This window comes from Uloborus diversus, chromosome 1 (genome assembly GCF_026930045.1).
Source record: "Uloborus diversus isolate 005 chromosome 1, Udiv.v.3.1, whole genome shotgun sequence".
Classification (NCBI taxonomy): Eukaryota; Metazoa; Arthropoda; class Arachnida; order Araneae; family Uloboridae; genus Uloborus; species Uloborus diversus.
In genome coordinates this window covers 181,395,790-181,407,466 of record NC_072731.1, presented here as the reverse complement: position 1 = coordinate 181,407,466, position 11,677 = coordinate 181,395,790, and the positions used below count along the sequence as shown (strand labels likewise).

At 32.1% G+C, this 11,677-nt stretch overlaps 1 protein-coding gene across 2 annotated transcripts in view; it reads right to left on the bottom strand.

Annotated features, from left to right (window-relative positions):
• Nucleotides 1–528: 528 nt before the first annotated feature.
• LOC129223456 (phospholipid-transporting ATPase ABCA3-like) overlaps nucleotides 529–11,677 on the bottom strand; it is a 37,590-nt gene continuing 26,441 nt past the window's right edge. For both annotated transcript variants that reach the window (XM_054858066.1, XM_054858067.1), the window contains 4 exons: nucleotides 9,761–9,939; nucleotides 7,112–7,285; nucleotides 4,102–4,324; nucleotides 529–742 (listed from right to left, as the gene is read on the bottom strand). In XM_054858066.1, the coding sequence (XP_054714041.1) occupies nucleotides 587–742; nucleotides 4,102–4,324; nucleotides 7,112–7,285; nucleotides 9,761–9,939 (732 nt within the window). In that variant the 3' untranslated portion in view covers nucleotides 529–586. The remainder of the gene's footprint in view (nucleotides 743–4,101; nucleotides 4,325–7,111; nucleotides 7,286–9,760; nucleotides 9,940–11,677) is intronic.

The window sequence follows — 11,677 nt, the reverse complement described above, 5'->3', positions numbered from 1 at the left end:
TTGCATGATTACTAGAACAAACTATAGTCTAAAACTACATACAGGAAACTCCCGATCATCCGTGAGTCATTTAACAGTCGGGAACATGTATTTTTGCAGCAAAAAGAAAAAAACCAATGGCTGTTTTTTTTTAGTGGGAGGGGGGGGGGGGTCAAAAAATTGTAAACTTTTTTTAAATTTTTTTTTAAAAATTTGCTTATATATTTATTGGGCCTTTTTCATCGTACATACATACATTTGTTCTTTATTGATATTAAGTTCTGTTGCGTGAAAATACAAAACATTTTTACTGTGCTGTGCATATTTTCACTGTCTGTAGAAACTATTCTGCATCAATACAGCTAAGTTTTAAAAGAACAACTAATTTTTCTCTTAACAGTCCCTTATTTAAGCCTTTTTACGGTTTATCTACAATTTTTGTTATCCACGGCACTTGTGCCACTCAATTCCGTAGATGACCGGTAGTTTACTGTACAGAAAAAAAAGTTGTTAAATAATGTAAAGATAACATAGCTAAATAATTTTTATTGTGCTCAAATTTCATACATTTAACTTCAAAATATGGTTGCGTTAATCAACCATTTCTTCATGTAATTAAAGTGTGGGCAAAACTCACACGAATAAATGAAATATCCGTCACAAAATATTTATAGAATTCAAATATTCCATTCAGAAATTGCATGAACTTACACAGCTGACACAATTCTATCACTGGATCTGATACACGATATATGAACACTCCCTAGAAAATAAAACAAAAAAGGATTGATAAATTCTTTCAATTCCCTTGTTTTATTATAAAGTAAAATGAGATAATTTGTTTCCTGGCTTGTTAGCCATTTTTACAGGGTGTTCCGTTTTAACATGCAAGACCTTTATTTTTTCAACCGTTAGTCTTAGATGTATACTTCCAGTTGCAAAAATATTCAAAATCAGATGCAGGGTTAAGATATTGAAGTTTGAAGTAAAAAAAAGTCAAAAAATAAAAATAATAACTTTTTATACTGGCCCCAGGTCCTGTAACTTATATTTAGGGAAATAATCTCCATTGAAAAATAATTCCAAGAAAAAAAGTTTGAAATTAGTACGACCAATGTTCACCGAGATATGAAATGCAGCTGTAGCGTTTGTGACTTCGACTATTTTTAACTTGCCAATAACACTTTTGGGGGAAAATATAGTGGTTCACAAGTGGTTAAAATGATATGTGTGTATAGAGCGTGGTTTCCCAAATTGTTTGAGGTTTTGTAGTGTTTTTTTGCGTATCATGGCATAACATTTGCATTTCTTTTTGAATAGCAATGAAAAATATAAATACATTGTTTTTCTTACTTTGACGACCTGTCATTCTTCTGAAAGGGCGATAAGTTCCAATCTCATCTTCTGTATGGTCCCTTAAAACTTTGAAATGGAATATCTCCTGAGTTTTGATCGCACAAATGTAAAGTTTTTTGTGTCAGTAATAGTTTTCAATGGAAATTATTTCTCCAAATATTAGTTAGGGGACCTGAGGCCCATATAAAAAGTTAAATTTTTTATTTTTTGACTAATTTTTATTTTTACTTCACACTTTCAATATCTTAACTCTGCATCCGATTTTGATCATTTTTGCAACTGGAAGTATACATCTAGGACTAACGGTTGCGAAAATAAAGGTCTTGCAGGTTAAAACAGAACACCCTGTATAATTGGTGCTGGCCATAAATGTCTTAATTTCTGTCACTAACCCTTCTGTCGGGCAACCTGAATTTTCTCCTTGAGAGTGGGGAGTATTCATTCATTACAGTGTTTACATGTATATATGCATTTCCAATTAAAATACTGGGGTTGGCAATATAGCTTATACAGAGGTTTCCAAAATTTGTCATGTGAACCCTCTCTATTTTTTGTCATTTTTGGAATGCTTTTGCTAGAGGTCATTGCAAAAGAAGTTAGGTATTTATATTTGAACTGAAAAACAGGGCAGCAGAGGATAAAATTTTGACAATGAAATTTTAAAACACTTGAGTAAGAGTAAAACGTATGTAAATGTCCAGTAAGATTTTAAGAAATATTTCCATGAATTTCTTCTCCTATATTATGAAAAATTTCACTTGATACTACAACGATTTGTGGTTGGAAGAGTTTCTTTGTTACAGGAAATACATTTAAACAATACAAAATAAACTTATATATGCTTAATCAAAATAAGTATAATTCTTGTAACCCCCAGTGAAATTTCATGCACCCCCAGTTCTTTCTTTCCTTGAGGTGGACTCCTTGAAGATCTAAATAAACACCAGGGGGTTGGTTCATCAGGCCAGTTATTTAAAGGGATGGTATTTGGGAAATCAATGTAGGAGAGTGACTCAAAAAGTTAGTTGCACTACTCAAGAAAACAAAACAGGATAGAAATTTTACAATAACTTTATTGGTATTAGGGATGCACCAATTAATCGGCCACTTTGCTGATCATTTTTGATCGGCCAAATTTTGCGGATTAATTGGAGGAAAAAATTATTTTTCAAAATAATTTTTTAAAGCATACCTTCAACAAGAATCTATGATGAATACATTTATGAACAATAAATGTTAATGAAGCGACAAGGGTATTCTCGATGCAAATCAAATAAACATCGTTTCTGTCCATATTTGCAGTTCTTGAGCAAAAACCAAACATGACCCGTATAAGAAAGGAAAAATCTATTTTAGAAGGTGAAGAAGTTTATGAGGAATTATTTAATCTTGGTAAAGACAATCACAGTGGAGCCACAGCCAAGATTCCTTTCCCATCCCATACGAGAAATGCTTCGTTAAGACGCATTAGATTTTTTTAGGGCACACTTTTACGTATCAAACAACAGTTGCTAATTGGGATATGACTTTGTAGTACTTTACAATTGAGGCAGTGAGAAGCAAAGGGATGCAAGTGAACGATTTCAAGTTTTGAGTAAAACGCGTTTAAAGATGACATCCTAGGTACGCTTTCATTGAAACTTTTTTCTAAATCTAAATGTATAGCAGCAACTACCAGGGCTACTAATACCATCTCTTGCCCCAAGACAGAGGAGAGGTTCACCTATCATGTGTACTGGTTATCTCCAAATTTTTAATTTTGTTACTTATATCCCTTTGCTTCTCACTGCCTCAATCGGTGTACGGAATTCTAGAAAACTACTAATTTAAGTAACAAAAGCACATTTCTTCCTAAAAGCAGTCCTTCCTTATATTTGACATTAAAATTTAATTTTTAGAAGAATATAGTCAATCCCCAAATCCCGTGGGACTGAATTTGGCACGGGATTGGAAACCCTAGTTGAGATATTTTTGCAACTAATTATCAAAAAAGCTAAACTTGAGGAAGCCGCTACTTCATACGATAAAGGTACATGTCTGAAGTGTTGCCACACAATGTCATCAAAATAGTCTTAGGCGAAACATATTTACAAAGTAGTGCAACTAACTTTCTCACTGAACAACATGTTTACATGAAAATTTTTGGTGTCATTTACATTGAGTATACATGCTTTGCTTCCCCTCCCCTACCCCTGGAACAGTTCAAAATGCCTGGGGTTTTTGTACATGCCTTTGGATTCTCTGATTTAAAACCAAAGGTTCAGGAATGAAGGGCGGAGGGACACTTAGCAAACTTGTTCTGTGTCCATTTTTTTACATTAAAGTCGTTAAATATCAGAAAAATGAAATCATAATTTAAATATTTCCAAGTATGAATGCATGCCATAGCCATCCAAAAAAATCAGGGGGTGAGGTAAGGTTACCTTTAGTCTTTTACTATGGTCAAAAATGGAAATTTCCATTTTTTAAGGGGGGGGGGGGATTATATCCTCCAACATTGTCCATAAAAAACACACTTCCTTTTTTTATGTTCCATTGATTTTTAAAATTTTTTGATGAACTCAAAATTTTTCTTTGCAAAAAGATTAAATGGGTAGACTAGTCTTATTGGATTATCCAAGGAAGTTATTTGATTGAAAGAGAATTTTTAACCCTGTATCTATCAAGAAATATTCGGTTGCAGGAGGTTTTATTCTTATAAAGACAGTATTTTTAATCCATTACCTGATAAAATGGGGCAGACAGTAATTGAAATATTTACAATACCTTATCGAACTTCATCAACATGGATCCTGGTATATTGCATTCAATGCAATGTATTACTTCACGCACATAGTCCATGTCATCTTGTTTTTCCATTTTTAGAATTATAGTCATCATATAGCCTGATGAATACTTTTCTTCCAGTTGTGGCATAGAACAAATGTGACGAAATCGCCCATTGTCCATGACTGCAAATCTTGTGCAGACCTCTTGACAATCAAAAATACTTGAAAAGAAACAAAAGGATATTTGGTAGCATACTGCCGTGGGAAGGTTAAGGGGAATAATGCAGAAATGAGTGTTTTGGATTGTATACTAACAATAGGAAAATGCTGAAAAATGAAAAAATTGCAGTTATACTGCCCTAAGCTTTCCCACGGCAGTATAAACACTTAATATACTTTCAAATATCACAACAAAATATTTATACAACTATGCAAAATAGTTGCCACAATTTTATTTTAAATTAACAATTACAACAATTTATTTATTTTGAAAATGAAGCAAGTCCATTTTTAGTTACTATAAAACTTTTATTTTTTTAGTCAGCACAACAAACACAATTAGAATATAAACTTACATATCTAATACCTCAAAACACACACACACACACAAAAAAAAAATGTGTCTTCGGAAACTTACCAACAATTTACAATTAATTGAATGCACACCCTTAAATATCTGGTGGCAACAAAAGACGGAAATGCTCCATTTTCACTCTAAATGGCTCTTATCACCATTTGCTACAGTATTTTCTTTTTTTTTATTTTAGCACATTTTTACGTTATTTTAGATTGAAACTAAGTTTCATTAAATTGCATTTTAATAAAGTTTTAATGCAAAATAGAGGATTCATTTAAAGAATTTCTCAGGACATGAATTCCTTGTACAAGCCTGAAGATGATTTATTACTGTGTAACATCAAAAGTTTTTTAAACTTGGATATCAAGTGTTTTAACCGCTACTTTTAATAATACTTTTAGTGAAGATACAATATGAAATCAAGAACACAAAAAGCTACAATCTATTTACAAATTGTATATTAAAATTTTTTGCTCCAAAAACATTAATAATTCGACAAGAAACTTTCTCTTGCATTTTATGCCTGAAACAATTTGACCTTTTCTGAGTTCTGAAACACTTCTATTTTAAGAGTTGTATTTTGATTTTTTCAAGAGATTTTTCATATTCATGATGTTTAAGACTAGAATAAGTTGGTAGTAAATACATGGTATATAGAATGTGCCTTTAGAAAAGCTTGAAGAATTTTAATTTTAAATTATTAGCATTAATTGTAATCTAAAAGAAAATTTAGACAACAATTAATTTTTCTATTAACCACTAATTTATTTCTGAATGTAATTTAGTATTTCTCTTCCTAAGATTTAGTATGTGCAAAAAGATAACTATTGCACCTATAACAAAGACTTCTAGTTTTGGGCAGTAGCGGAAAAGAAAACTTAAAACAATAATGAAGAGTTCTGGATTGAATGTTTCTATTGGAATGGAGCACCTGCGCCAAAACAATCTTTACACTATCCTGCTGTAAACGTTCTATTTTCAGCCAAATTGAACTCACCTGCACAAAAAACTCAAAAAAGAAAACCTGCACTAATCGTGTTTCTTCTAGCCCTGAAAAGGCGATTTTGGAAAGTTTAATAGGGAATTTTAGACAATGGGGGAAATTAAATTAAAAATCATAAAAAGTACCGCCCACCCAATTTGTTGATTTAAATATTTCCAAGTATGAATGCATGCCATAGCAGGAAAAAATTTCAGGGGGTGAGGTAAGGTTACCTTTAGTCTTTTACTATGGTTAAAAATGGAATGTTTCATTTTTTTTAGGGGGGGGGGGGAGGTTATATCCTCCAACATTGTCCATAACAAAAAAAAAAACACTCTTCCTTTTTTCATGTTCCATTGATTTTTAAAATTTTTTGATTAACTCAATGTATTGAAGTATGTAATGACTTTTAACCTATCTTTCAAACACCCAGTCTTGGGGTTTATTTTGTTTCCTATATTAAAACTGTAATCTGAAGCTCTAAGCAAGGGATTCTGAATAGTAGCCAGTGGCTACCAGAATAACAAAAAATGGTAGCCATTTTTTTATTTTTTAGATATATTCAGGGTATAAAATAAATAAACTTAAGAGAGTTTGCTTCAAAAAACATTGCCAAGAGAGAGTCGAACGTCTTAGGATCAGAAGTGTGTTGTAGCACAGTATATAGTATGATTTTTAACAAATTAACACATGGTTGCTACTTTTGGTGACCAATGCTTGATTTTTTGAGCAGCCATTTTCAATGAAATGGTCGATTGTTGGCAAGTGGCGACCGCTAATCTAGAGCATTATTCCTATCTTCCATAAGCAATATGGCATCATAAAACTGTTTAGCTGGAGTGATAGATCAAATATATTATATAGAAGTTTGGTAAGACCTCATTTGGAGTATGCTGTTCAGTTTTGGTCTCCTTATCTTAAGAAAGACATTAATGTATTGGAAAGGGTTCAAAGGCGAGCTACAAGGCTAATAAATGGACTTTCTCACTTAGACTGTGATTCCAGGCTTAGAAGGTTAAAAATGTATAGTCTTGAGCAAAGAAGAGACTGAGGGGACATGATTCAGTTGTTTAAATTAATTAAACTGAAAGATGTTACGGAGCTGAAGTTTAGCACTGAAAACAGGACAAGGGGTCATTGTTTTAAGCTATTTAAATCTCAGGCTAACATGGATATTAGGAAAAATTATTATTATAGCAGGGTAGTGGAACCTTGGAACAGTTTACCGGAAGAGGTGGTAATGAGCAAGAGAATAGACAGTTTTAAGAGGGCCATTGATCTTCACTGGGGATTGTAAATTGACTAGGACCAGTCTAGCTGGGCCCAGAGCCTGTTGCTGGTCGTCACTTTTGTATTTGTAAATGAGTTGAATGTTTCTAAAAATCATTACGCAATGCTATTAGCTCACATTAGTTTCTGCATAAGTACAAATGTTTATTATTTAGTTACCTGCTGGATGCAAGAACAATTGCTTGAGTTTTTGTATCCACAAGCTCTTTGATAAATTGCAAAATTTTTCTCTGAGATTCAAAATCAACACCAGTAGTTGGTTCATCCAAAAGCATGACAGGAGGCATTCCCATGGCAGCAACTGCTACAGCTAATTTTCTTTTATCTCCAAAGCTGAGAAAAAGAAGTAAGAAAAAAAAAATGTACTAATTAACTTTTGTTTGTCAACATCATAGTGAATATATTATTGCATCTAATTTTCCTAGTCAACATTCCATTTACTTAATGCAATAATCAAATGTCATGCTCCTCAGACTGAGGATTCAGTAGATGAGAAGCTCTAATATAGAGTTGGATCTGAAAGAAGAAGCATATTCATAGCATACTTCAGGGATTCCCAAATTTTTCCAAGGTAATGAATGGCACCCTTTAAACAACTAAATTTTTCTCATGGCACACTAAGATTGAATGAGCTATTTCACACATACTACAAAAAAGATTAATTACAGGAAAAAATTGGAAAAATAACAAAAATGGGGGGAAATGCCGAAAAATTGCAGATTTGAAAAATTTTACGCCTGCAACAGAATAAAAAATCAAATCCTTACTAATATTATAAAAGCGTAAGTGACTTTGTTAGTTCATTACCTTTCACATCTTTACTCACCCGATCATCATGAAATTTTGTATATGTGTTGTGATGAGTGCCGGGGTGAAAATTGGGTACCTTTTGCTTAGAATAAAAACATTCCCTGATTTTTACTCCAAGTTAAAAAAAAAAAAACTTAAATTTGCGATTATCTTATAAAAAAAACACAAATTTTTGTTCGATTTTTGCAGCATGTTAAAGTCTTTAAATATCTGCACAATGTTATCTTTACTAAAGTTCAAGGGATAATTAGAACATCCCCAAATTCTTCTTTTTAAGATAATTCCATGTTCTAAAACAAGGCTTATCTTCATTTTTAAAGAATTGTCTGCGGTTTCTGGTCACAGAATTTAAATTAAATCAAGTTGAATTGTGGCAGACGATATTTTTGTGAAGAAAAGTAATAGGTTTAGTTTTCATGTTTTTCTTTTTTTTTTAAGTATCATATCGTCAGTGCTTTCAGCCAGTTTAAATCGCTTTGTGGAACATAGTAGATAGGCTAAACTATGATAAGTTGATATACGTTAGTTTTAGAATTACTTTTAGTCTAAGTTTTGAAAGATTTTTATAAAATTTTCAGAATTAATTTCATTAATACATGCTGCAGTCAACGTCGAAAAATCACACCTAATACTGGTTGATACATAAAGATGACTGAAGTTTTGAGATTTTAAAGAAATCCAAAGAGGTCTGAATTTAAATTTTGAGTCATAAAATTGCTCTTTTCTAAAAAATGATTCGAATTTTTTAGAAAAGCTTGATTGATGAACATGCAGCACTTGACACCATTTATTTTTGAGGGGCATGTATTTTTTTTTTATTTTTTTTTATATATATATTTAAAAAAAAAGTTCCTCAGGGACCCACTTGCTCAGATTTATCTGAGCATTCAAAACCGATAAACCAAGCAATTAATAGGTGGGGGGGGGGAGTCTCTGAGGGGGTCAAGTGTTACTTCAGTTCCAGCGTGGTAGTCAGTTTCATTGATACCAATTTTCTTGATACCTTTTATGTACTACCTGAATTGAATAATTTTCTGTACTTCTCGGAACATTAACATTTTTGTTGGTGATGCAGGGGTGATAGTGGACTTAATTCAAATTTTCTGAAGGCAGTGTGAAATTTTCTGAAACTATGAGGGAACACTATGCTCCCTCATAGTGCAGGTAAACCGCAGTATCTGCAGAAATGAGTTTTCAAGATATTTGAAGAAACGCATTTTGGATTCAATACTAACAATAGGGAAATGTTGGAATCAGACGTCTATTTTGCGTCTTTTTTTTCGCAGAAACGAAACAAGCAAGCTTGCACAATAAGGATTATGAACAATAGATGACAAAAATGCAAAAAAATGAAAAATGAGAAATTGGAGTCTGCCATGGAGACTTGATTAAAACTGCACATGGCGACAGTGCAATCAGTCGTAAAACCGTGTTCGAGTGGTTTGTAACGTGAAGAAGTGGAAGATGATCGGAAATCAGGTCGTCCACATTCAAGTCTGGAGTCAAGGAGTTTTTGGCAAAAAGGCAAATTGGGAGCATTAACCACTCTGCCTAATCACCCAATCTGCCCCCCCCCCTGACTATTTGTTTCCTAAACTCAAATTGAAGATGAAGAGGCATTGTTACGAGTCAGTAGATGAAATTGAAGGGGCAGTGACATTACATTACCCCCGAGGGTCCCCTGTTCCTGTCACTGACGTGACATACCAGATGGAAGTCCCTCGGGAAATAGGGGCAGTGACAAGGGAACTGAACATTAGTTCACAAGAGGCATTTCAGAGGGCAATGATGTACCTGAAAACTCATTCTAAGCATTGTATTGAATTGAATGGAGGTTATGTAGGAGCCTAATTATAAATGTAAGTATTTACAATTTGCTTGTTCCATTGTATACAACCAGTCCGGGAACTTTTTGAATACATTGTGTAAGAAAATCAGAGCTACTTTTATGATTATAAATTTCATACCATAAAGCAAAGCTTAAACTATTTGCTATACCTGTAATTTTTGATCAAAGTAGTTCCATCCTCCTGCAAATCCATTTTATGTATAATCAGCTTCACAAATGCTTCATCTGATACACCTCGAAGATTAGCAAACAATGTTAACATTTCATAGCCAGTCAAAAGATTTAATAAAGTATTGCTCTGTGGACAGTAACCAATAAATGTCTGAAACTGGATTAAGAAAAAAAAATGCATAAACAAAAGCAAATGTAATTCTTTTATTTAAGCAATTTATATAAAAAAGAAATTGATACAAAGTTAAATCCTGTTACAACAAACTTTGAGGGATTGCATAATTTTGCTTGTTGTAATAAGAATTTTGTTAACTGTAATTTAAGCAATGTAATGGCAATTAAAATGTTGATGAACATTTTGTTGAAACAAATATTTTGTTGCATTGGTATTTGATGTAATGAGATTTTACTGCTGTATATACATGGCACATATTTTGGTCTAGCTAGACTACCTGAGAAGCCTGCTGAATATCACTAGCATTAAAGTAAAGGCATACTTCAGAGGTGCTAGAAATAAGAATTTAAAACTAGGCGTCATGATGAAGCCAAGTACGTTTCAAGGCATCAAAATGAACAACTGAGGTGAACAAATGAAGCAAATATAGGTATCCAAATATAATTTTTTTATTAAACACATTGCCAATATTCACGGTTGTATGCTACACACTGATGATAGTATATTTGTAAAAACAAAAGAAAAAAATTTTAAGGTCAATATTGACTGCATTTGAAAATTATCTTTACAAATTTATCCTTCAAAGCAATCACAGGTTTTAGTCACAATGAATCAATGAAGCAAAGCTTTGATGTGATCGAAACCTTTAGGCATTACATTTGGTCCCTACAGGGTTGCCACAAGAAAAATGCTATAAAAAGTAGCAAAAATAGAATAAAACTTACAAAAGGGTTGCAAAAAAAGTAACCTGAGAAATTTTAAAAGTTGCAAAAAAGTTACATTTACATGATTAAATAAATGAAGTAATGACTAAAGTGTGTTTTTGAAAATGATACCAGTTGTAAAAAATCAATATCTTTTTTTGTTGATGAATTTAAAATGAATCTGACTATAAATGCAAAAAAAAAAAAAAAAAAAAAAAAAAAAAAAAAAAAAAAAAAAAAAATCCTAGAACTTCAAAGAAAGGGAGTGTTCCTCACTCCCCCACATGATTTGAACTAATTTGAACAATTACTTTATTTTTGTTCATTAAACAGTTCAATTTATGTGCATATTTAATGCTTTTTCTTTTTCCCTGAGTTTTATACCCTGAACTACTTAAATGTGAATACAATGAAAAATCAACATAAGTAAAGCACAAATTGCCAGGAAAATATTGCAAATAGCTATTTTTATTTGCAGTATATTCTACATTTCTAGGATGCAATAAAGCTTCTTTACTAATAATTAAAAAAAAAAAAAAAAAAAGAAAACAAGGAGTTCTGTAGCAATAACTAGTTTTGCTGTTCTAGGACCTTTAAAACTACAGTGGAACTTTTAACAAGTTCCAAGTACATTTGTATTTGTATATATTTGCTAGTTTAACTGGCAAAATTAAGGTAGCAACTAGGGATGCACCAATTAATTGGCAGTAATTGGCCAAATTTTTACAATTAATTGGAGATGAAAATATTGACATTTTTCTGAAAATACTTTCTAACTAAAAGAGAAACACTCAAATGTATTTTGTTATACACATTTGTAAAGTTTATACTGCAAGCTTATCTATAAATAAGCTTATTATGTTTTGTTCAGAAACAATTTTAAATTCAGTTCATGAATATCAGTTAGTAAGCAAAAATCATAGACTTTTATTTTTCAGCATGAACATTTCAGGTGAACATTTTCCAAAATTACATATTCTCTGCCTACATTAAGAGTATTTAAATGCCAAATAATT